Source organism: Budorcas taxicolor, chromosome 2 (assembly GCF_023091745.1).
Source record: "Budorcas taxicolor isolate Tak-1 chromosome 2, Takin1.1, whole genome shotgun sequence".
In the NCBI taxonomy this organism is placed as follows: domain Eukaryota; kingdom Metazoa; phylum Chordata; class Mammalia; order Artiodactyla; family Bovidae; genus Budorcas; species Budorcas taxicolor.
In genome coordinates, this window is record NC_068911.1 from 4,750,699 (window position 1) to 4,776,711 (window position 26,013).

Genomic DNA, 26,013 nt, shown 5'->3' on the forward strand with positions numbered 1-26,013 from the left:
CCAAGCCCCTTGCCGCCGGGTTTTGTTCTCCGGACCCCACGTCGGTCCAGAGGCTGCTGGCCCCTGCCCGCCAGGGTCCGGTCTCAGACACACTCGGGGCTCCGGGCGGGGCCGCGCGCGCTCCCGAGGGGGGCCGGCGGGGCCCCGCCCACCGCGCCCGGGGCGGGGCCTGCGCGCCACGTGACGGCGGCGCCGCGCGCTGAGCGCCCCGCCCCGCGGGAGGAGGCCCGGGCCGCGACCCGGCGCGCGCGCTGCTGGAGCCGCCCGGCCGCCCGCGCGCTCCGCACCCGCGGCCCCTCGCCCGCCGGCCCCGGGCTCGCCGGCTGCGGCAGCCGCCTCAAGATGGACGAAGACGGCGGCGGCGGCGGCGAGGGCGGCGGCGGTGAGTGTGGGAGGTGTGGCCGGCCCGCCCGGCGGCCTGGGGCCGGGCCGGGGGGGGTGGGGGTCGCGGACCGCCGGGGAGCGGGGACGGCCGCTCCCGGCTCGGCGGCTGGGGGTCCGGGCCCGCCCGAGGAGACAGCGTCAGGGCAGCAGCGCTGCGGGCTGGCGACCGCCGAGGCCCGCGGCGCGCCGGGCCCCGGAGCCCGAGGCGGGGGTGCGGGGACCCCCGAGGCGGGGGCCGGCGGGGTCGTCGCGGGGGCCGGGCGAGCGTCCGGAACGGCCGGGGTCGCCAGGAGGCTCGGGCCGGGACTCGGGGGTCGCTTTCCCCGGGGCGGGGGACCTTGGGGGCGACCTTCCCCGCCTCCTGTCGCCAAGGGCGTCCACGCCCTCGGAGCCCAACCGCCGGTGACCACCCTCCTGGCGTCTTCCCCAGGTGGTGGGGGTTGCCAGGGGGGACCCCGGGAAACCGGGAGGGCAAAGTTTGGAATTGGGGATACCCCGGGTCCAGGAAGGGCGGCCGCGGAGAGAAGGTTGAGCATCGTGACAGTTTTCTTGGCTTTAGGTCCCAAGTGGTCACGGGGGTCGTTTAAGTGAGGAGGGGGCAGCGAGGGCACAACGCGTGTTAGAAAGTAAGGGAACGTGACGGAGTCAGCCGAAAATAATAAGTAAAAAGTCAGAGGAGACGAGGGTCGGAGTCGGGAACTGCTGCCCGCCCGCAGATGGGACCAGAGAGAACCAGGCTGTCCGTCCGACGCTCAGTCACCTCTTGCTGGAAGATTCACGTTGACTGTAAATTATTTAGTGGAATACAGATTCCTGTCGTGTCATGCTGCGAATTACGCCTTTCAAACCGAATAAGGCGTCCGCATAATGTCTATGGATGGAGTGAGTCGTTGGCTTGGGACACAAAGGGTTAATACGCCTGTTTTTTTACAGGAACACTGGAAGTTAAGGATCTCTCTGTGTGTGTTTTTGCTAAAGATCTCCTAAATGCTGACAGACGGAATCATCAGAATCTTGTAATAAGGGAGCGTTTGGGGAAAAGAAAAAAAAAAATCTTAATTACAGGCTGCCGGAGCAGCTGCCTGTAAGAATCAGCAGTATTGAACGCTTCCGGATGAAGTAGTTAATCAAGGTGCTTTCTAGAATTTAAGTGATGCTCCAGGGGGAGATGTTTGCCTCGCAGTAAGCCGGTGGGACTGGGAGGGTGGGAAGTTGGCCCGAGCCCTGGCATTTGCGGAGTTCACTTCTCCTAGTTGAAGCTAGGGGTAGCACTGTGGCACCGAGTGGCTGTGTTGTTTATGATGGAAAGTTCTGTGGGAAGAAGGAGCCCAGGTGCGCACCCTCCTCCAGCCAGACTGCTGTCTAAAGCGTCCAAGAGATGGATTCTCCCTGGACGCCCTGCTTCCTGCCTGTCACAGCTGCGGTAACGGTACAGGCAGACAAGCAGCTCCTCCTTCGAAAATGAAGACTGATCCGCTATAATACTTAAACGTTTGGCATTCGCGTTCAGGGAGCATGCTGGCTTGGCGATTTCATTCGAAGGTGTTTCGGATTCTGTGAATCAAGAAATGAAGAAAACTTGAAGGTCACAGCAGGTATACATGTTTGTAAAATAGGAAGCCAGTTTAGATCTTGAAGGCTAGAGCAAAGGATAATATTACATCTCAAAAGTCTCAAGACTTGCTATTAACATAGCTCTTTCTGGGGATACAGTCTTGAGACGTCAGAAAAATACCTCATACAGGGGGCTTGCATTAACACTATTCATAATACAGAATTGGAAATTGCGGTGCCTAATAGATTGGTGAAGTAAATTATGGGACATTTTTGGATGAAATATTTCACAAGCGTAAAAAATAAGCAGTCATATATTATGGTCTAAATAATGTAAAAACTGATATACAGATGTTTTATTTTCCCAGTTTTTATTCTCCAAGTTTATGGAATGGTATATATTACTTTCAAATTTGGGGAAAATCTTATTAAAAATTTACCCTGCAGTGGGAAAAGGGCTATGATTGTTTTTAATGTATGTGTCATTTGATTCACTTCGCTGGAACAGTCAACAGTGATACTTATTATCTAAATGTCCCTATAGCATTAACACGTATTGGTGCAGTTTATAAAATATTTCTTCCTTGCTTTATGAAAGGCATTTTTAAAATATGTTCGGCATTCTTAGGATGAATATGTTTTTGAGTAAATGGAAATCTTAAGAAGAGTCATTATACAGTGATTATTATATAAATTTGGTGTGCTTATATTGTATTGATGGGGGTTTTGAAGTTAACATAACTCTTTACAGTTCGCTAGTTTTTTTAAATCACCGTTTAGATTTCTAAAAAAAATTGCTTTGCTTTAAAATTCTTGTTTTTAAAACTGAAGTTCAGCTCTTTGGAAGAGAATAATTTCTCGTGCCAGTCATTTGCAAACGTAAGTTTTTTTTGGCCTATTTTTAAGAGTGTAGTACAGAACTTTGAACTGTATATGGGGAAGTCAGTTTCAGCTTGTTTACAAGAGAGGGTAAATAATCTATTCAAACAGTAGTCATGCCAGAGGGAAAAGGATTTAAAATATCTTCTTTGCTAATATCTTGGTCGAGTTAGGAGACTTCACGGGAGACTCCTGCTTGCTGTTTGGATCATTGAAGTTTTCCTCCAAGGCATTATTTGTTCTTTAAACGCAGGATAAGGAGAGAGGATGTGGCAGGAATGGCTGGAAGGCCCTTCTAAGGAGGAACACGTAGGGGGTACTGGAAGACAGGAGCACATTGTTATTTATAACCGTGCGTTGAGTGCATTAAGGTATTTTTGATTCCTTTGGGGGCCCTGTTGCCTTTCAGTTCTGGACCAGTTCTTGAGACGCGTCTGTATTTGGAAGGTGCCTGGCTCGTCTGGCTGGTTGCCACCGTCCTAAGGCTCAGTTTGGGAACCCGTCTGATTGAACTTCCTGCGTGGACCATCTGTGGCAGATGAAGTGAATAACTTTCCTGGGCTTGCCTCTTCCTCTCCCAGCCCCCCACGCCCACCCCGCCCCGCAGCCGGTGTACATAAGAGTGAAATTTGCGCTTTAGGTGAATAGCTGCTCCACCTCCTTCAATAAAACTCACATAAATTAAGACCAGGTTGAGATCCCGGATTTCGCTTGTCAGACGAGCGATAACCCCCACACCTGAAACCATCTGTGGGCCAGAGTATCCATCAGGTTCCCCTCTTAAGGGGGCAGCGCCGGCCAGGGTTTGGTGGGTGTGGACCCTTCGCTTGGCCTGCGCCCCGCCGCGGGGCTCATCTCCTCGGGCGCGGTTTGGCCGGTAGGAGGCGCCGGTGGGTGACCCGATGGCGGGAGCCCAGGGAGGCGCCCGGTTATCATCCGCCCCCTCCTTCTGCCTCCGGCCGTGTGTCCAGCGGCTGGTCTGCTTTTGGCTCCAGCTCCTGCCTATTGACCCCTGAGCTGGAAAGCCATCCTTCCTCTGACCCTCCAGTGCAGAGATGCTGGCCGCTTGTTCCTCTTGCTGATCTCTGCATCGTCTCACTATTTCCTGTATGATCCTTGGCTTTTCTGTCACACGTGTAACCAACCCCCTGTTTTAAATTCCCTCTCCTTCAGCTCCTTAGAGGTTTTCTCTGGGTGGGCCCAAAAGAGATGCATCAGCTTACCACTGTGGTGAAGAACCTGCCTGCCAGTGCAGGAGATGCGGGTTCAATCCCCGGGTCGGGAAAACCCCCTGGAGGAGGAAACGGCAACCCACTCCAGTATTTTTGCCTGAAGCCCTAACCCTAACCCTAACCCTAACCCATGGACAGAGGAGCCTGGAGGGCTACAGTCCATGGGGTCACTGAGCATGCACACACACATATCCTTGGAGGCAGCAATGCGGGTTCAGGAATTTAACATGTGTTTTTACATGTGTGAGATACAGGATTATTCACTGTGTGGCTTGTAATAGTAAAAGATAGGGAATAACCTGAGCGTGTGTTGCAGGCTGTGTACCCAGATGGCAAGTGAAGATGTGAGGCTTCCGAACGTTTTGCTAAGTTATAAAAGCAAAGTGTAAGCAAATGTGCATTGTTTGTTACCATTTCCGTTTTCAAAAAGGGGGCAGAAAGGAAGTGCTTGCATGAAAATTCTCAGGAAGGCTCAACAAGGAACTCCTAACAGTGGTTACCTGGTGGGGAGGCTGATGGAGGCAGGGAAACCGAAACCTCTCTCTGTGCCTTTTTAGTTTTTGCTGTTCAAAAAAAGGCTTGTCCATCTCCATTGTTTCCCAAACTGGAAACCAGTTTCACAGAAAAATGGTACACTGGTAAGGAAACACCCTTTGTTGAGAGAAATTTTGCAGTGGAAACAGTTGTTTCCATACAATGTTACATTAGTTTCAGGTGTACCACATAATGCTTCAATATCTTGTAGAGTTTTGCTATATTAAAATGTCAGGATAGCATGTAGAAAGTTGTGGAATACATTACTTGTTTTTCAGCCTATGCATAAGAAATTAACTGCTTTCTCATGAATGCTTCAAAAGTGGCTCGATGGGTGCCTTCACAGTGCTAGAACAGTTATTCCGCAGACATCGATACTGTCCGTGCCAATGCCCGGTCCTGTGCGAAAGGGTGAATATGATGAATAAAGCAGCTGAATTTCCTGCATTCCTGAGACTTTTGTTTAGATGGGAGACTGATGAAAAATGTAAACAGATGTATCAAGTCCTTGCAGATTTTGCTGATGTGTGAAAGGAAGTGTGGGAGGGGTGAGAGGTTGAGGGTGAGCGGGCTGCAGGCAGGAGCAGGTCGGTGGGGTGGGTGGCGTAGGGGCAGGCGGCCTCCTGGGGAGAAAACTCTTTCAGGGGTGGCCTGAAGGGGTCCAGGGCCTGGCCAGCAGAGGGCCCAAAGCTGCCCTGTGTGGTGTGAGCAGAGAGGGAACTGGGATGTGTCTGGCAGTTAGAGTAGGTAAGGAATTCACATTTTCTTTGAAGTGCATGAAGCCAAGGAAGGGTTTCAACCTGGGGAATGACATTTGATTTATGTTTAAATAATTGTAGCTAATGTTTACAGAATGGCCTCCGTGTCCGGTTCTGCCCCGCCTGCCTTACGGATCTTAACCTATTTATGTTGCGCAATAAACCTGGTAGGGACTTAATGTCAGCACCGTTTATGGATGAAAAGGGAAACCGTGGAGGCACAGGGAAGCCAGGTAACTGGTTCAGCCGCCGCAGCTAGCAAGTGGTGGAGCCGGGCCTCGAACCCTGGCGTGCTGGTTCCAGAGGCCTTGCCCCTCACCGCTGGACACTGCCCTGTGCCGGAGGGGAGGATGGGCGGCGAGGACCAGGGCCCGGCCCCAGGTGAGGTGAGGCGGGTCGTGCAGCGGAAGTGAAGGCGACGCACAGAAAGCAGTGACACTCTTGTGTTCCCGTCCCCCAGGGTTCATGTAGTAGGCGTTCCGTGTCCTGTCGCCCGATTCCAGGTCTTTACAAAACACAAGGATGGCATTTCAGGCGCGTGTCTCACCTCCGCGCCTTGGCAGCGCCGTGCCTCGGTCGCTCGGGCGGCGGCGCGGCGCCGGCCTCCCCTTCTGCTGCCTTAGCCCTCCCTTAGTGCTCCGTCCTCCCTGATGCTGTCCTTGGCGTCCGGCAGCCAGAGGTCGTGTCACTCCTCTCCACGTCCGCGCTGTCCTCGGTTATCCCAGAGCCCTTTGCTGCCTGCATCCAGGACCTGCGGTCAGGGGTGCCCGAGCCCTCGGCGGGGAGCTGCACGCTTTTCCTCCAGGAGGCCCGACCGGAGGCGTTTGCAGCTGTGTGCACCACACACGGGCTCTCGAGAACTCTCCTTGGTAGCCCTGGTGGTGGTTGTCGTGTCTGACTCTCTGTGGTGCCATAGACTGTAGCCCACCAGGCTCGTCTGTCTGTGGGATTTCCCAGGCAGGAATAATGGAGTGGATTGGCCGTTCCCTTCTCCAGGGGATTCTTCCCACCCAGGGATCGAACCTGCATCTCTGCCTGGCAGGCGATTCTTTACCACTGAGTCACCTGGGAATTGCTGATAACCCTTTAAAAACATAAAGACTACTCTTATCTCGGCCTGTCCTTGCCCTCTCTCCACCATGGACGCGTCCCCTCACTTGTGTCCCCTCGCCGGTCTCCTGGCTGTTCGAGCGCCCCCAGCCCCTGCTCTTCCCGCATGGTCTCCCCTTGGATGGCTGGGCACGCCCTGGCTTCCTTCCTTCCAGCTTCTGTTCCCGTGTCTCCTTTCCGCAGAGGTCTTCCTCGACCCGCCTGTGGTAAGCGGCATCTCCCTGCCCCCTTTCGCAGCCTTCTTTTTCCTGCTTGGCTTTTATCATTCCTCACCTGCTCCCGTCCTGTTCCTAGCTGGCGGCGTCTTTCTCAGAAGGTGAGTTCTGTGAAGGCAGGACTGTGGTCTGCCTTTATCCGCCACTGTGTCTCTAAGACCTGGGCCACTGTGTGTAACAGGCCACCAGGAAACACTTGTTCATGAGCTGAGCGAGTGGAACTCGCTTTTGTCGAGCAGTTGTGGCTCCCTGCCTGCCTTTTGTACTTCCTCAAGGCAACCATGATGAATGTGATGTGGGCCCCCCGGAATGGTTCTCACGCTTGAACACGTATGTGTGTGTGCCCACAAGCAGTGCGTGGATCTATTTTTTGGTTTAAAAACTATCAAAAATGTCATTGTGCTGCGTGCAGTGTTCTGCAGCTCCAGTTAGAGGCTATCCACGCTGTTACATAGAGACCCTGTTTACGTGTTCTCTCTCTCAGCCTGCACTTGGACTGTCTGTCACCTTGGGTTTGTATCGTTACAAACAGCACTAAGGGGGTGCTCATCTCCATTTACGGGCGTGTGAAAGTTCCTCGCAAGTATCGCAGCTGTGGGTTATAGGTATGCTCTCTGTTTCCCCAGATGTTGGCAGGTTCCTTTCTCACTAGGCGTATTATCAGTATTCTAATCAACTCTTGCCATTTGTGAGACTTTTAAAATGTCTTGCCGTCTCCTGGGTAAGAAAGGATGTGTTGTTTTAGTCTGCATGGCTTTGCTAAATGTATTTTGGAGAATCAGAAAAAGGTACTGATAGCTTGGAGGTTAAAGGAGAAGAAACTGCAGAAGCCAAAGGGGACCCCTCGGCTTCCAGCTCCTGTGACCGAAGGTGGTGCTGCAGCTTCACGAGAAGGGCAAGTCTTGAGAGAAAACTGTTTGGAGGGTCCACTTGTTTCTTTTTTTTCTTTGGTCCAAGGTGTCATTATTTTGCTTTCACTTTTGAAGGACAGTTTCTCTGGGTATGCAGTTGTGGGTTAGCTGGTTAATTCCTGGCCATGCTTTGGTGGGTCGAGTCATTGCTTTCTGCCTCCCGTCGCTTCTCTTGAGCAGTCAGCTGTATCAGGCTTGTTTTGTTGAGGGTGGCGTGTCTCTCCCCTCCCCTTGGGCTGCTTTTTAAGATTTTTCTCTCTGCCTTTGGTTCTTAGTTGTGTCAGGTTTTCGTGCAGTGTCCAGAGAGGGTTTTCTTGGAATTGGTCCTTATTGGAATCGGTGGTGGTTCTTCTTTTTGGTAGGGCGGTGACATGACTTACTCTTAAATTAGGTTTGGAGAAGTCTTAGCGTCTGTCTCCACGTTTATTATTTTGGCTGTATGTCCTGTCTCTTCTCCTCTGGGACACTAATTACCTCTTCATCATGTCCTTATATCTCTTTGACATGTTTCCTGTTCTTCATCCTTTTGATCTCTCCATGCTTCACTCCGCGTAATTTTCTCCTGACCTACATTCCAGTGCATTAATCCTTTCTTCATCTCTGTCTGATCTGTGTTAAATTCTTAATTTCAGTCATTGCCTTTTTCAGTGTTCTTGATTCTTTTTTTTTTTTAAATACCAGTTTTCTATGAAAAACTTTCATCATGTCTGTGACTTTCTGTATTAATCAGTTATAGGCATCTGATAAACATTTGGGCATCCTGTGAGATTCTAGATTGCCTGTTAAGCTCTACTTAAATTCTGGATGATGGGTATGAAAAATGGTAGGGGTAGTTTGAGACTTGTCTTCCTCTAGAGAGGCTTCTGGCAGGCAGTTAGGATAGGGAAGTACCACTTCTAGAACCGTGAGGGTCGGTCCCCCTGTGGTTACCCCTCTCCTAGGGCATGGCTCTTCCGGGTTTCCAGCTGCAGGCTCGGGGTGTTTACCAGCACCTCTTCTGCTTGGCAGCCCCTGAGTTCTAATTTGGTCTCCCAGTCCCATCAGACTGCTGGAGATTCTGCTGACCTCAGATTCTCAACTGCTTGTCTCTGCGCAGCTTCTTGGCCTGTCACTCTCTGCCTGAATTGGCAAGTGTCTTGAGGAGGAAACTGCACCTTCTCTGTGGGATCCTGGCCTCCTAGGTCCTCTGATACCTTCACACAGTTAGTTCTTACAATGTACTTAGCTTTTTTAGTTGATTTTTGGCAGAAGGGTTGTCTGCAACAAGCTGGTCAGGTTTTACTGGAAACAGAGTTTCAGGAGTTCCATTTTGGTGTTTAAAATCGGACCTGTTGAGATGTCCTGGTAGAGATGGTAAGAAGATGCTTAGCTGTGTAGTCTGCTAGGAAGATTTAAACTCATTTTAATTCATGGGAATGGATGAGTGAGATCACTTAGAGAGAGTTGAGAGAGGAGGAAAATCCCAGGACTGCAGACAGCCCAGTACAGGAGGCCGAGAAAGAGTAGCCAGCGAAGTCAGGCGCAGCCTGAAGGCCGCGTGGAGTTGCAGGGGGCGCTTGCAGCAGAAGCAGTGAGTGGCCAGCTGCGCTGGCTGAAGTGCAGCAAAGGCGCCCCGTCGCTTGTCCGACTCTGCGACCCCATGGGCTGCCGTCTCCCAGGCTTCTCCATCCATGGAGTTTTCCAGGCAAGAGTACTGGAGTGGGTTGCCGTCTCCTTCTCCAGGGGATCTTCCCGACCCAGGGATCGAGCACCGTTCTCCCGCATTGCAGGCAGACGCTTCACTGTCTGAGCCACCAGGGGAACCCAGGCCTGAATGAGAGGTGGACTGAAATGAGAGTGGGCACGTGTCTACAGGGTTTGATAACTTTAGACCGGAGAGGGCTAAAAGTGAACGGGAGAGATTTTACCTCGTGGAGGAGTAGCCTGGGCCGTGGCCCTTCCTAGAAGTTTGCTGTGTGATGAGAACAGAGGGGAGGGGAGCTTAGGATGAGAAAGGTAGGCATTTCTCAAGTAAATCCTGCTGACGGAGGACCAGAAGTAATCCATCAGGCGAGTTAGAGTAGTAACGCTGTTTGCACACTACCACTCTTATTATAAATAACTTTGGGAGAGAGAAATTGTTTTCTTAAAGTTATTGGCACATCCTTCAGGATGCAGGATTATCAGTTTGTAATAGAGGATTGTTAAAACTTCTGAAGTGAAATGAAATGAAAAAATAGATTTTACCATAGTATCCCAAAAGCTGCATGAAGCATATTAAATATTTCAAACTTGTGGGGAAACAGTAAATCATTTAAATGAGAGTAGAAAAATACATGATTCTCCAGCCTGATTTTTTTTTTTTCCCTTGGCCATGTGGCCCGTGGGATCCTGGTTCCCTGACCAGGGATTGAACTCGAACCCCTTGAGGTGGAAGCGTGGAGCCTTAACCACTGGGTCGCCAGGGCAGTCCCTCCATCCTGATTTTGAAGTTAATCAAGCTTGTCAACTTTTTACAGTTAATGTCAGCCTCCCAGTCGACATGATAGAACCGACATGAGGTCCTGTCCTGTTTTGTAATGTGACTGGAGACAATTCGGCAAGTGTTTATTTTGGGTAAATGTCTTTCAGTTTTCTGTAAATATTAGAAAAGACTCACCTGAGTCAATTCAGTTGGCTAAGAATATTTTGTGATTTACTTTGCTAGAGCAAATTTACTCTTTTTGCTGACTTAATGTCACCAGGATCACTGTTCAAATAGTGAGAAATAAGTTCCTGTCTTAAACTCGTAGCAGGGCAATTTTTAAAAATTATTGTTCTCTTCTTTGAGCAACTTATTCCTGTAATTAATAAAAATGGCAGTTTGCTATAAAAAATGGCAGTTTGCTATAAAACTGGGCATTTTAATGATAATTGGAAAGTATTTCCCAATATCTGGCTAATAGCGATTTTTTTTTTTCCGGTTTTCATCCAGATGTTTGGCAACATGTCGACACAGTCTTACTGCAGTTTTCAAATTCACTTTCATGGGAACATATAATATCCTCCGTTTATCTTGGACGGCAGAGCTTCCTTTTTCTCTGGACAGATGCATATGAAACGCATGCTCTTCAAGTGGAGTTTGTGGTCCTCTGAGAATTCCATGAAGGAGGAAATGGGTTGACCTATTTGGTTGCTATGAAGTAAAAACAATCTTGTTTTCTTTTTTTTTTTTTTTAGAGAACATCTGGGTTGCATTTATTTTACATTCTGGAAGTTCTTTAAAACCACAATTTGATAATGTGAGGCTTCATTAAAGCAGTCACTATTTAGCTGTTTCTCTAGTTGATTTAGTGCTAGGGTGGCCGCATAGGCTATTGAAAGTATTTAGAAAATTTTTGCTTTCTGTAACATGTAACTTTTAAATAACAACCCTTGATTTTAAACCAGAAAACAGGACCTAGACATTTTGGGGCAGCAGTGGAAGGGCAAGTCAACTGGGTTGTTTCTCTGCTGCCCACTGCGTGCAGGCTGGCCGTCTGTAGGGTGGAGTTGGAGTCTGTAGCAACCCATTTTGCTCCATATCCCAAATAAATCCTCCCTTTCTTCCTTGCTTAACAACCCTGATTTGCTTAAGCCATCTAAACCGGTAAAGGTAATCCCGTTTTCCTTATTGAAGGAAGGATATAGAAGCCAAGTTCAGCATGAGCTGCGAGGGGCAGTTTACAGGGGGACTTTTGGGGAGACTTTTCCTTCTTGGAGGAATACTCAAGGAGGAAACAGTTTCTCCTCTTGCCGTGGCCTTTGTCGGGCCCGGGTGGTGGCCAACCTGTATTCACGGTACCCCTCAAATCTGTTCAGTTCCAGGCCCTCAGGCTGAGGATGGTCTGCCGGGCTCTCGGTGGAGTTGCTGGGTCACATCCACCCAGGAGGGCCCTCTCCCCTCCCGTCTCCACGTGTCCCGTCTCGTGGGACTGTAAATACCTGTCTTGTTTTGGGCTGTGGAGAGGTGGTGGAGCCAGGGGCCGCGAGGTCGCCTGATGCTGGCTGGAGCAGCAGGCGAGTTTCATTCTCTTTTTTATCAAGAGTAAGGATCTTGTCTTGGCCACTGAGGGCCCAGGGGAAACCTCATCTCTCTCCCACGCGTGTTCGCTGGGTATATATATTTATCCCTTTAAGAACTGGGCTAGGTTATACTTTCTTTCTGAGATGAACACTTTTCTCCTACATTGAATAAAACAAAATCTATTTTCACATGCTCGTAAATCCATTAACAGTTTCGTTTGGCACATCCTTATGACTACATTTATTTTAACACAGAAGGATTTTTTTTTTTTTTTTAAACACAGCAGTCAGAAGCGGCAGGCATCGGCCATTTAATATTCTGTTAGAAGACAGGACTTCCTTTGAGCTCTTTGGAGAGGAAATAAAGCGATCAAGAATGTCCTTTTCCAAGTTGCAGTAATTAGATTAAAATTTTTTTGAATTGAGACAGGCAGATGAGTTCATTTCTGTGTGTGTTAGAGTATGGGAAAACGGGAGGATTTCAGTGACTTTTCAATGTTTGGCCTGTTCACACGATGAGGCTGTATTTCCCGAGTGTGGGAGGACAAGTGGCCACAGACTTTGATGCAGTGTGTGATGCACTCAGAGGGCGAGAACCGTCTTGAGAATAAAATGATGCCTTTCATCGCCTGCGCAACAGGAATATTAATGTCGGGTGAGTGTTCTTCTGAAACATTGCCTGTCCCTAGGAATCACAGAGTGTCTGCCGTGGGCTCCCCCAAGATGCGCCGTTTCTGGAGCTTGAGCCTTTTCATTGAAAATCGCGATTAAGCTCTGTGCCCGTCAGACGGTTACTGTGATGTTTTTGACACAAAGTCACATGCCTTCTTCCCTCCTTCCTCGGGTCAGACTGGTCCTGAGGGGCTCTGAATCTTGCTCACGAGAACATTCCTGGCGGCGGGGCAGCCCGAGGGAGCGTGTGCTGGTCCCACGCCCATCTGGCAGCCCCCGTGGTGGTTCTGCCTCCCAGATGCCCGGTTCTTTGGCCGGACGTGCAGAACATGATTATTATTACTATTTTTTAATCTGGAAAGAACATAAGCCAAGATGCTTCCCCGGGGGCTCTGCTTCTGTCAGCGCTGAGGTGCTTGGCTTCAGGATTTCAGTCTCTGGGCCCTGCGGGGGCCTCCCTTCTGCACACCCCCCCCCGGGGGTGGGGCATCTGAGGCCTGTGTCACGGCTTCTGCACAGAGCAGGCTCGCCCGCGTGTAGCGCTGAGAAAGCCTCTCAGAAGTGTTCTGGCTGCTTCTCCATTCGAAATTCTATTTCCCTTTTCTGTTGGTGAAAATTTGTGCGTGTGTGTCAGTCACTCAGTCGTGTCCGACTCCGCAGCCCCACGGACTGTAGCCCTCCAGGCTCCTCTGTCCATGGCGTTCTCCAGGCAGGAATACTGGAGTGGGGTGCCATTCTCTTTTCCAGGGGTTTGTGAAAATTTGGGGGTAGGGTAAAAAGTATTGCAGCCTTGAGAGGAAAGTCTGCTTCATCTAGTCCTTCCAGCGCCCGGAGATCTGCGGCAGGCCTGCCTGGGAGCCCTGAGTCAGGGGTGCACCCCGGCCCACTGCCCTCCGGGTGGGTGGTTGCTGGCCGCAGCTGTGTCCCTTCGGAGAGGGAACGCCTAGAAGCTTCTCTAATCTCGAGGTTGGCTTGGGCAGTTTTATCTTGGTTTTAGCAATCAAACAGATTGGCGACTGGGAATTTCAGGAACAGATTTGACAGGAGAACCATTTCCTTAATTAAAAGAGCTGTAAATTGACAGCCAGGGCCCATCCAGCGTTCACTAGAGATGAAAGACCAAGCTCCGGTGGTAAAAGCTAATCTGATCACCTTCCCCAAGTGCTGGAGAGGGTTCTTTTAGTATAAACCCTTCGTTTTGAGGCTGTTTTTGCTTGTTTTATTGAAGCTCTTGTTGCCTAATGTCCCTGCACTCCCCCACCCCTCATCCATCATCCATCCAGAGACCATTACTTTTATCCGTTTATTGGAATCAGGGTGCTGGGTGATTCAGTGCTGTGGCGGGTAGCCTTCCTTGTCCTTGGCCACGCTTCCTCCTGGCTGGCTGTGTTGGGATGAACCATGCAACCGCTCCTGCACTGATAACCTCAGTCCCAGGGGATTGGAGAGGCCGCCCGCCCCCCCCTTGTGAAATCTGGGCATTAAGAGTCTAGGGTTTGCCCATTTGCTCCATCAGGTCAGCCACTGAAGGATATTTCTGACAGTTTCCCCAGTTTAAGGCAGAATATAGTCAACCATGGCATCAGTGGTTTGTTCTGAGAATCTGAGTCTAGTAGGGAGGTTTGTTTAAACATTTGAACCGGTTATTTGCTGTTGACATTTTTAAGCAAATATCTGCAGCTGTGGTACCTCCAGCCTTGAGGCTTTGTGTCGATTACTTAATCTCCTTAAGTCTCAGTCTTCTCATATGTAAAATGGACATGAAAAAGCCCATGTGAAATTATGTCCTGAAAAATTAATCAAAAATCCCAATCAGTAGGCATTTAAAGCCATTAGTCAGCAGAGAGGCCCGCCCCTTGCCCCCATTTACGTTCACAGCAGAGCAGAGGGGCGGATCCTGTGGGTTTGGGTTTAGGAATAACCGGTGATTGGCAGTACACTTATTGTTTCTTTTCTCTCTCAAGTTGGTATTTTAAAAACCTTTGAGTCTGCAGAAAAGTTGAAATAGTGTTGTCAATATCCATGTATGTTAACCTCATTGCTAGCATTTGCCACATTTGCCTTATCTTTTAACACTGTTAATACTACTTTTTTTGGCTACCCCATCTGAAAGGAAGTTATGTATAATGTGACACTTTATTCCTGAATACTCCACGGCATTCATCTCCCGAGGACAGTCTCCTACTTAACCACAACCGTTGCCACACTTAAGGGACCCAGCAGTAAGGCCACACTATGCTTTCACATGTCATTCAAATCCTGCTCTCCCCAGTTTGCTCCCACGTTGCCTTTTATAGCTATTTTTCTTACCTATCCAGATTCCCGTCAGGGTTTACACTCTATATTTAGTTCTGTCTCCTCAGTCTTAAAAACAAACAGACAACTTCTTTGTTTTCTACAATGACTTTTTAAGAGTCCAGGCTGGTTGCCTAATACCGTTATTTGTATCCTGTAGTCTAGATGACATATATATAAACAGAAGAGAGGAATGCTTTGGTTTCTTTCATGTCATTTAAAGAACTATATGTTAAAGTCATGTGCTTGATTCAAGGTCAAAGCCACATTCATTTTTCTTGTTCTTTGGTAAATGTGGATCAGATTGGTAACCAAAAGGAGTTACTAACCGGCTCAGATGTCAGTGGAGTATGCGCGTGGGCGGACTTGGAACCAACGCACACAGTGGTTGGTTAGCCCACCCCCATATGGAGGTGATTAGTTATCTGGCTTAACATACTGAGGAGTTTGTTTTAATATTTGGCCCTGGTTTCACAAAGAAACGAGCTTTAGAATTGGAAAACTTAGTAAGACAAACTATTTACATAACACAGAAGAGATGTCTTTGCTGCCAGAACCTTGGAGGAAGAGCAGACGTCCCAGCTCTCAGGGACAAGTCTTTTTCTTCCTCTCTCCTTCCCTCCGCGCCTTCCTATTGGCTTCAAACGCTTGTAGACTTGAGCTGCAGCTGAGGCTAATACAGGATCCAGCTGTAGCTTTTTCTGTTGTTGTTAGTATATCCGGTGATGATCATAGCACACTCATTGTATGAAAATTCAATAAAGGAAAGGACGGGGGGGGGGGGGTGGGGGGAGTGACACTTTGTAAAAGTATTCGAGAGACAGTGACTGGTTCCAGGAGTCTCCCTGCCAGACCTGCCCTGAAGTGCTCCTTCTGTCTGCGAGGAGTCCAGCAGGCCTCTCGGTCCCTCCCTTTTAATCATGTGAACAGCACGAAGCTGACGTGTTTTCAGCGGGGCAGGGACCCCTCAAAATGCTGTTCATGCTCCCATGGAGGGGGCAGCAATCTGGGGAAAGAGTGGTGTTTTCTTTCCTTAGATCTGTTCCATAGAAGTCATACTTAACTCATTTGCCAGACAGCAAGTTAGTATAGAATCAGCAGTTCAGTAAAATTAGGTTTCAGACTTGCTTGTCCGCTTCTACATAATTCCTGTGAAAGCCCTCGTCCCTGATCAGCTCTGTCGTGCCGGTGTCCGTCGCTCAGTCGTGTCCGATTCTTTTGGGACCCTGTGGACTGTAGCCCGCCAGGCTCCTCTGTCCATGGGATTCTCCAGGCGAGGATACTGGAGTGGGTTGCCATTTCCTTCTGCAGGGGATCTTCCCGACCCAGGGATCGAACCCAGGTCTCCTGCATCGCAGGTGGATTCTTTATGGTATGAGCCACTGCGTAACCTCACCCGGTAGCGGAAAATGGATTATGGGTTTCCAAATGATAATTTTTGTGATCGTTGTAGTAATCATAAGACTAGTGATTTTCACATGCTGTGCATCTTGAACATTTTGTTTCTTTTTTTTTTTTTTTTTAATGTTACGGAGGTCAGATTTCCCAGGTTTCTTCTGGTTGTAGCAGACGTCTTGTCTGGGGGCAGTTTGAGACCCGCAAGGCCTGTGAAGAAGTCCTGGGGTTCCATGGTGACCGTCTAAGCTGTGGGCTCTGGACTTGCCCTTGAAACTCTGTACTCTGTTTTTAGATGATCTCTCTACGTTTCTGAGGTTCAGGCATCAGTAGTAAATATATTTATTATTTAGCATAGAAATACCGTTGAGTGTCTTAAGGCTGTGTAAACTTTATAAGAAAAATAAGCCCGTGACACTTTAGTGGATGCAAGAGATGGGTGCTGCTTAACAAATTGGAGAGCTCTCTGCCCGGTCCCTCAGGCCCCTGCTGTGTGCACGCTGGACAGTTCGGTCTCCTGGGTTCTCACAAATTACTATTTTCTGCCTCCCACTGAGAGAAGCGTTTTTTTTAATGACCCTTCAAGAGACTTCCCACAGTCTCCTCTACCTCCGTCCTGCCCCAGTTTTAGTCATAGTTTTTGCTGTTTTTTTAAACTTCCAGGTGGCTTAGTGGTAAAGAACCTGCCTGCCAGTGCAGGAGACGTAAGAGATGCAGGTTCAATCCCTGAATCGGGAAGATCCCCTAGAGAAGGAAATGGCAACCCACCCATTCTCTTGCCTGGAGAATCCCATGGACAGAGGAGCCTGGCGGGCTATAGTCCGTGGGGTCGCAAAAGAGCTGGGCATGACTTAGCAGCTAAAGGAAGGAATAGTCTGGTAGCGTCTTAGATTTACGACTGATCCGTCTGCTGCTCCGTGTAGCACCAGAGACCCCCCCCTCCTGAAGTGACCGATCCAATGAAGGTGTTACGGCACCTCTTCTTTTTTTTTTTTTCTTTTTTTTTTTTTTTAGAAACTGAACTGTGATTTACATAATATTTTGTCATCCTTTTAAAAAGGTTTATTTTGTATTTTCATTCTGTTTAGGTTTAAAAATTTTTTCAAACTTTATTTTTTTCAAGTGTCCTGATTTTCCCCTTTTTCAAAAAACTGAAGTATAGTTGATTAACAGCGTGTTTCTGGTATACAGCAGTGCGATTCAGTTATACATATATTACTACACATTTTTTCATATCCTTTTCCAGCATGGTTTATCACAGGATGGTGAACAGGGCTCTCATGCTCTACGGGAGGACTTGGTTGTTTATTTTATAGATGCTAGTTAGTATCAGCTAATACCGAGGTCCTCATTCATCCCTCTCTGCTACTCCCCCTCTTTGGTAGCAACTTTGTTTTCTGTGTCTGAAGAGTCACCCTTTTAGAGTCATACAGTTCGTGGTTTTTAGTATATTCACAAAGTTATGCAGCCATCATGTAATTTTAGAACATTTTCATCGCCTGAAAGAGCACGCCATCTCTGTTAGCACAGGCCTCCCTACTCGGCCCCACTCTTCTGCCTTCTGCCGCCGTGGATTTGCCTGTTCTGGACGTTTCGTGGCCATGGCCGTCTGTGTTTGGCTCCCTTCTCTGAGCAGGTTCCTCCGAGTTGTAGCATGATCCCATTTTCCGAGCTCATCCACACCCTGAATGATTCAGTCTGGAACGCCTGCGCTCTGCCAGGGAGTGCGGGGGCCCTGGATTGGCTGGAGAGATTTTACTCACCTTTGTCACATGGTTGACAGCGTGGTTTGTGTGCTGCCTTGAAGGTTTTTAAGTTGGCATGTGTTTTCTTCCCATTGAGAAAGCTGAAAGTTATTTTCGACATTTTTATTTGAAGAAGGACGACACTGAAGGTTTGCTGTCCTCAAGCCTTGGTTTAGAATGTTTGTAATGCTCTGCGTGGTTGCCTCAGAGCAGAACTGCGTCGTCAGTAGAAGATTTTTACGCTGGAAACCAACATACGGGTACAAGAAGCCGACTTTCCCAGTGAGCTGTACTGAAATGTTTTAACGAAAGCACAGAGAATCTCCCAGTGGGGATCCAGTGAGACCTGGCAAGTGCGATCCCAGCGGCGGATGCCTGAGACCAGACTTCTGTCCTGTGTTCACCCTGCGTGCACATTAACTCACTTCAGGCGTGTCCGACTCTTTGCCACCCTTTGGGCCAGGCTCCTCCATCCCTGGGATTCTCCAGGCAAGAGTACTGGAGTGGGTTGCCATGCTCTTCTCCAGGGCATCTTCCCAGCTCAAGGATCGAACCCACATCTCTCGAGTCTCCCGCATTGGCAGGCAGGGTCTTTACCACTAGCACCGCCTGGGGAGCCCCTGTTCACCCTGAGATCCCAGCAAACACTCAAAAAGGAGGCAATAGGAAACTCAGAGCAGCAGAGAGTGGGAGAGACCTTTTAACAGAGGAGAGTTTTCTACAGACCTTTGAAAGAGATAAAAAGTTGGAACCTTTCAAAAAGAAGATGAAAACCGGATGCAGGTTTAGAGTGAGCAGAAGGGCTCCCGGGCTGAGCGAGTGTGGTCGTGGATGTGGTCGAGGACTCAGGCCGTCCCCCGGGGGTGCTCCTTCTTTTATCCCGGCCAGGGGTCGGAGCCAGGCCCACAGCCGTCGAAGTGCCTCACTGCTGGACCACCAGGGAATTCCCACCTCTCCCTTCTTGTTTTGAGGCGACAGCACTTTGCCATAAGGCAAACGTTCCTTCATGGAGATGGAATTCTCTGGGGAAGAATGGGGGCTCCCGGAGTAGGTACCAGCACCCAACTGGAGCTTAGTCCCCCGCTGTGTGATGGGGGCTTTTCATCCCAAAGTGAAGCCTGCCAGGGACTTGAACACAGTGAACCTTCCCGTTCAGGATGCAAGTCGAGGAGGGAAGGTACCTAATCCAGTGTGAGAGGAAGCCGCACAGCTGCGTCTTACTTGTAAATATGTCCAGACAGATGGGGAAAAAACAACGTGAAAGAGAAAATGTAATACAAAATTTTTATGGAGAGGGTAACTGCCTTCCAAAGGAGGGGGATTCCGAAGCTAGAACCCTTGAGAAGAGGATCATCGGAAACTTGAGGGAAGGTGGGACTTGAGCACTGAGGGGTTTGACTTCCGGCCTCCCCTCCCCGTCGGGTCACTAGGTTCTGATGGAAGTGATGGAAGAGAAAAAAAGTCAGTGAAAAACCGAAGGGTGAGAATTGAAATCAGGGTGAAGAGATCCCAGGGGCTGACTCCTGACTGCTTCTCAAGGGCTCGGTGCAGGGTTAGGAGAAGTGCAAGAGGATGTGCTCTCGGCTCTGCCGATTGCAAGGAGCACAGGGAGAGTGAGGCCGGAGGACACAGACAGCTGTAGTGTGCTCAGGACTAGAGGGGTCCACCGGCTCACAGTCGCGCGCCCCCGCCGGTGCAGTGGGAGCACCCCAACTCTCCGGAGCAGAAGCCGTGCCAGATGGAGAGTGATGTACAGAAACTAGGTCACAGAAGCAACACGATGGATTCACGGAGACGCTGGACCACTCGCGAATGGGTGATGCAAGCTGATGTGCCTCGGCCCTTCAGCTCACAGACAGATCTGGAAGAAAAAAAAAGCCCACCAAACTCAGCTTCCTAAGCAGTACCAGCCAGCATTTTGAGGGCAAATCGCACCTGAATATCCTTGTTCCATGATAAGTAAAAAGCAAAAGAAGCAACATGTTGCCAGGATAAAATAAGCGACAGTGAGAGACTTTTTGAGGGAGAGGAAAAGTGTAATTTTTGAGGAAGACTAATTATAGAAACTGTAAGTCAATTTCAGGTTGAATCTGCTTTGTGCTTTTTTAAAAAAAATAAAATTCAATTTAAATAAAATTCGAGGAAGACTCTGAAATAACGTGATTGAAAGAGGAGATAAGGGAGATAAAGTGAAATGAATGAGCTGAGAGGAAGAAACCTTAATGATACTAAATGCATTCGCAGGAAGAACATCATTCCAATGTAGCAAGTTAATCAGTGCTCTGATCTAAATAAGTTGTTCCTGAGGAGGCTGACCCAAACCAGCAGAACAGAGGCAGTAATCAGAGATACAATGGAAAAACCTATCTTTGAGCTGAAAAAACAACAGCTGCTTCTGTGTATTGAAAGGGCTCATTCTGCTAAGATGAAATTAGTGGAAAGAGCAACTGTGCTTGTGAAAGTTTTAGATCTCAAAGATAAAATACAGCACAGCCAACCAGTCAGAAAGGGGGCTGGGGGAGGTTACTTAACAAGGAAGAATCCCGATGACTTTAGGCTTTACTGAACCATTGCCAGAAGATAGAGTGGAGGGTAAGAGTTTTGTGGCTGAAAGATTGTAACCAAGAATTAAATAATTACACTAATTGCTGTTCATTTGTGAGGGCAACAAACAGATGTTCTGTGAAGGTACAGAAGTCAGGCCTAGCACCCTGCCTTCTGCTGGAGCTCACCCTGCTTTTGCACTTAAGAATTACAAGGGCCAGCATATTTCCTTATGCTTTAAGGAGCTTTTTTTTTTTCCTGCTGCTACCTGGACCGAATATCTTCCTGATAGGACCAGCTGTGAGTTTTTCTTGGGGTAGGGTGGGCACTTTTTCAAAGATATATTCCAATTTACTAAAGGTTACTTAGAATAACTTAGGAAGGAGAAAGTTGTGATTTATATTTATAATATGATTTATAATGTGATTTATTTTATAATAAAATGGACATGGAATTGAAATCAGGTAAACATAAGTGTAAGTGTATGTAATTACAGATTTGGTTACAAATCAAAATTCAGTCGTCATAAGTCTTGCCAGACAAGATAATGTAATGAAAAAAAAAAAAACTCTACAGTAATTCAGTAATAATGGCAGCAATAATAAAGGTGGATTGAACTCAAACAGAAGCCAAGAAGTAGGTGATGGGGGAGTCAGGGAGGTTGTGACAAAGTAAAAGTCCTGCGTTTTCCTCTTCCTGTTTTATTTTTGATCTTGAAAAATAGAAAAATATAGTTAGTAGTGTGATTTAAAAAAAATAGCTTCAAGTAACATCTAGAATATTTGAAGTAGGATATATACATTCCACATCACTAGAGGGAGAAAAATACGGGTAAATTAATTCACGGGGTAGGGTCAGGTTATGTGGGATCCAGGGACAGGGGAGCCCGGTGGGCTGCCGTCTGTGGGGTCGCACAGAGTCAGACATGACTGAAGCGACTTAGCAGCAGCAGTTCCCTGACTGGGGACTGAACCTGTGCACTCTGCAGTGAAGGTGCAGTCTTAACCACTGGACTGCCAAGGAATTCCCAGTGGAGTTTTGTTTTTGTCACTGGCTTTTTGAATTTATTTAGAGGAGAATCACCTGCTTTTCTTCTGCCCACATACAGGAAAATCTTTAAGAAGTAAATGCCTTGGGGGGTAGGGGTTAGTGGGAGATTATCCATTCTGTGGAATGTATTTGTTTAGAAATTTAGATCTTCCGTGACTCATCCCCGTGCTATTTTGAGATGTTTCTGGACAGATCTTTAGGAAGGTCTTTGAGGCAGAAAGGACTGGGGAAGAAGGGTGGTGTGATCAGAGGTGGGGAGGCGGGTCTGGTGTGGCAGTGGCTCCCTCTAGACGCGGTTTCCCAAAGGTGCGCCTTCCGAGGGTGGCGAGGACCACGGGGAGTAGAGATAGCCCAGTGAACTGCCCCATCCGAACGTCCTTGGCCAGCTGGGGAGGAGCTGGCTTTTGTGGGACATGAAGCTCATCATTTGGAACACCCTCTTCAAGAAGCATAGCACAGAATTGAGTATCAAAGCGAAATTGTTTACAGTGAGAAAGAAGTCATAACTTAGAAATTTTAGAAAGCTTAAAAAACCACAAACAAGTCAAAACTGAGACAAATCCCACAGTTCTTTTCTGTGCTTGCCACAACTTTATACTTTTCCCTACATTTTTGGTTGCCTACTCCAGCTAATTGATAACTTCTGCACATAACAATTATGTTGTATTTTACTGAAAAAAGGAATAGCAAGATCATTCAGTCTTTCCCCCTAGGATGGTTGAATGAAAAATTTAAATTACTGATAATTTAGGAAGGTTTCTTTTAAGATTTTGACCATTGAAAGTTTTTAAGTTTTCATTGTAATACAAGATTTTTTTTTTGACATTTCGAAGCTTTTTCCAGTCTTTTCTTTCAGTTTCTGGTTTTGAATTTTACCAGGAAACTTTTCCATATGTTTGAGTTTTTGATTGATTGATGAAATGTTCTGAAAAACATACCAAATTATTCTAAAGGTGATGCAGGTACAAATGGAATCGGAATGCATGGAAACGTTCCCGCCAAGTTGTGTTACATTACGTAGTTGAATCATGAGCGGGTTTAGAATTTTGTCACCTGAAACCATGTTTCTTCAGGCTCTTTTGTCACTTCGATGGTAGCCTGTGTGCTGCTTTACCTGTGGAGTCTGACACTGCCAGGATGCACCAGGTTGACTGTGGTTCGCTGGGCTGCATCAGGCATGCGCGTTCAACACAGACTTACCTGCTAGTTCCCGGCCGCAGGTGTAGAAACCTGTAGGCATCGGAATTCTCACAGACTCTGTTTTTCACGGTAAACACCAAAGAAGAAAAAAATGTACTTGTGACTTGTAATCGGCAAGTGTCTCCCTAACAGGACAGCATTTCCATTTTGATGAGACTTCAGTGATAGGATCAAGTCTGCCCTGTCTGCAGCGTCCTCGGGATGTCCCCAGTGGTCCACTGGTTAGGACTCGCCCACTCTCACTGCTGAGGGCCGGGATTTGTTCTGTCCCTAGTCGGGCAACTAAAATCGGTAAGACGCAGGGCAAGGCGCAAAAAAAAAAAAAAGGTTCGTATCCAGTGATGGGAACCACTTTCCACAGGCTGCCTTCTGACTCGGTACAGTTCCCAGCTCATTTCTCCTCCACTGGCCCTCCCCCTCTCAGGCACCGAGAGGCCTGACTGTAGTAAAGATCCCTCTGCCTGGTGCCCGCGGTCCACTGTTCCATCAGGTAAGGAGGCTCAGGTGTCTGTCAGCCCTCGGATCACGTGTCCTGTCACGTAAAGTATCCCAGGAACCGGAACCACGTACATCCCCAGCTCAGCTTCCTCCTAGGGGTCCTCAAGTTTTGCAGATTGATCTGAGAGAGAAATTTCCACAAGTGGGATTCTGGATCCAAAGGGAAAATGGATCTGAGAGGCTGGTAGAGGTTACCAGACTTGCTTCCACACCTGTTTGCTATTTTTAACTTCCACCAACCACGTGGGAGACCTCAGGAGCCCGCGCAGCCTCATCCACAGAGAACGCCAGCTAGCCTGTGGGTCTGCGCCGCCCGAAGGTCAGAAATGGAACCTTAGTTTAGTTTTCGTTTGCTTGCCTCTCATTGTGTGCCCGTTTGTCCGCTGGGTTATTGATCGTTTCCTTTTCAACTTCTAGAAGGTGCGTCTTTGTTCGGGCCATTCATTCCATGATCTGCAAATGTTGTCTCCCAATTTGCCGATTCTGTTTTGACTCTCCTTATGACGTTTTGTTGGCTTGTTTTGCTGTCATGAAGAAAATCGTATTTTTAGTGTAGCCAAAATTTTTTTTTTCCTTTTGCTGCTTCTTAATTTTGAGTCATACTTAGAAATGACTTCCCCATTCAAAGATTTTTATAAAAGAGTGTATCTGAATTTTATTTTATAGTTTCCCTTTCTACATTTAAGTCTTTGAACTACTTGGGATTGCTTTTGGTGTATGATGTGAAGTGTACATACAGCTCCCCCCCGCCCCCGCCCCCCAGAAGACTGTTTGGTCCCCATTTATTAAAAAGTTCATCTTTACCTTGCTGCCTTGTCATAAGCTAAGTTGCCATCTGATTCGAGTCCTTCTAGACTTAACTGTTCTGTTCCCTTGGTCTGTCATGTCAGTACCGCCCGATTCCCCTTCCTCATTGCCGGTGCTGTTTTACCATTGTTTAGGATTGTTTCTGCCCCTTTTCATTTTTCTTTTCAGAGTTTTCCTGGCCCTTTTTCTTTTTTTTCTTACGATCTTTACAATCTGCTTGTGTACAGCAGAAAATAAACAGCTGCCACTTTGAGATGGCGTTAGATTTATAGATTACCTTGGAGAGTATGACATGTTTCTGATGTTGCATCTTTATATCCAGAAACATGATACGTCTTCTCATTTAAGTCTGTAAGGTCATGCAAGAATGTGCTAAAGTTTTCCTTCCACTTAGACACAAGTTTTACACATTTACTAAATTTATGTCTGGATGTTTGATGTTTTATTGCCCTCCCAATTGAGGTGTTCTTTCCAGTTTGTTTCCATTTTATTATCTAACTAGTTCTTGTTGGGATTGAGGTAAGCTGTTGATTTCTGTGTATTTGTGTCTCACTAGCTTACCAAATTACTGTTTTCTAGACATGTCGAGTTTTGGTTGGTTCTCTTAGATTCTCTACTTCCACAGTTATTTCTTTGGCAAGTGATCATTTATCTGCTCTCCAGATTTTATTCCTGTGATTTTAGTCTCTTGTCCATTTGCATTGGCCTGGAGTCCTGTTTTGAAACTGTGTGTTTTGAGATGCTAGGGAGGCCTCCATAAGGAGGAGGAGGAGGCGTGGGTTTGAAGCTGAGGAGACAGATAATAGGGCTGGGAATCATATTTGCAAGTCATTAACTGAAGACATTGGGAGCAAGTGCAGTGGGGAATGGGGACAAAGCTGGAGACAAAACGGTGACGACTCGTGGGCGATGATGGGCAGAGACCGCAGAGCCCAGGCGGGGAGGGCTGGCTGGCTCTCTTCTTGTTTTCCCCTCATCTTAAGTAGACTTTATTTTTAGAGCAGTTTTAGGTTCAGAGCAAAACTGAGCAGAAATTTCAGAGGTTTGGTGTGCCCGCTGTCTCTCCGCCCCTGCCGCGGGCAGCGCCTCCGGGAGTGGTCGGCTGCGGCGGCGCCCTGGCGCATCAGGCAGGGCTCAGGTCACCTCAGGCCTGCTCTGGCGCGGGGCATCCTGTGGGTCTGGGCGCAAGTCTGGTACCTGGTGTCCCGCATAGCCGCTTCATGAAAGGCTTCCTCTGAGAGTTTCCTCCTGGTTTCTCAGTGCGCTTGCCCACGCTGTAGGCTGTTCACATTGCACTGCGCTTTGTGTTTTCTCTACTAAGCACACGACTCTGCCTAGTCTTTGTTGAACTCCATCTTGTTCATTAGCAGTCATTTCTTTAATCTTTCGCTATTTTCCCCTCAGCCCTTTTATTCTCTCTAAAAGCAAAGTAAAGAAGTTCTTCGGTGGGAATTGTTCAAACAGGTACCTGCGGGGGAACTGTGCCTGAATGGCGGCCTGAGGGCGCTTGCTTCCTTTTGGTGACAGATAAGCAATAAAATACATGTTTAGGATTCAGTGTTGTTGTTTTTTTTTAGTGGACCTGAACTTAAAAAGCAATTCTTTTAAAAAGAAAACAGCTTTAAAAAAATACAACTGGTTCCTAGAATGTTAATAGTTCATTCTTCTTCTGGTTGGTACAAGCTGTGTAGTCATTTTGAGTGATAACTGTCGGCAGAGGAGACTCATAGGGTCGGAAGGTTGTCCGAGGTATATAAGATGTATTTTCTCCTATCGGAATGTCACAGTGAGGGAAGGCCGTGGTGACGCTGTCCTCGTGGCTCAGCGTCGCGGCCGGCCGGGGGTGCGGGGCCACGTTCTGGAGACGGGAGCAGACACACGCATACGCGTGGCTAAGTCTCAGAGGGTTTCCACTCTTGCTGTCCCTGCAGGTTGGCCAACTTGGGAGACTTTGTGTAGATGAGATGAAGATCAGTGTATACATAGCGCTGCCGTTTGTGGTGTGGCGTCTTAGCTTTTGGTGGGTTTCATACGTGGTAGGAGACCACCATGTGTGAGGAAGAGAGTGGGGGCCTTGGTGGGGGCACCCGGAGCCCAGGACAAGCGCCAGGGGCCCTGCCACAGGGGGCCTGGCCTTGGGGGTGAGCGCTTCTGGCCACGGGGACCAGGGCCGACCCGTGGAACGAGTGGTACCTGAGCCTGGGGGA

At 48.2% G+C, this 26,013-nt stretch overlaps 1 protein-coding gene across 2 annotated transcripts in view; it reads left to right on the forward strand.

Moving 5' to 3' along the window:
• Window positions 1-289: 289 nt before the first annotated feature.
• Window positions 290-26,013, forward strand: part of CYTH3 (cytohesin 3) — a 68,948-nt gene continuing 43,224 nt past the window's right edge. The window contains exon 1 of one of the 2 annotated variants that reach the window (XM_052635810.1): window positions 290-382. In XM_052635810.1, the coding sequence (XP_052491770.1) occupies window positions 343-382 (40 nt within the window). In that variant the 5' untranslated portion in view covers window positions 290-342. Of the gene's footprint in view, window positions 383-12,223; window positions 12,256-26,013 lie in introns of those variants that run through there. The other variant, XM_052635811.1, reaches the window with a different exon arrangement.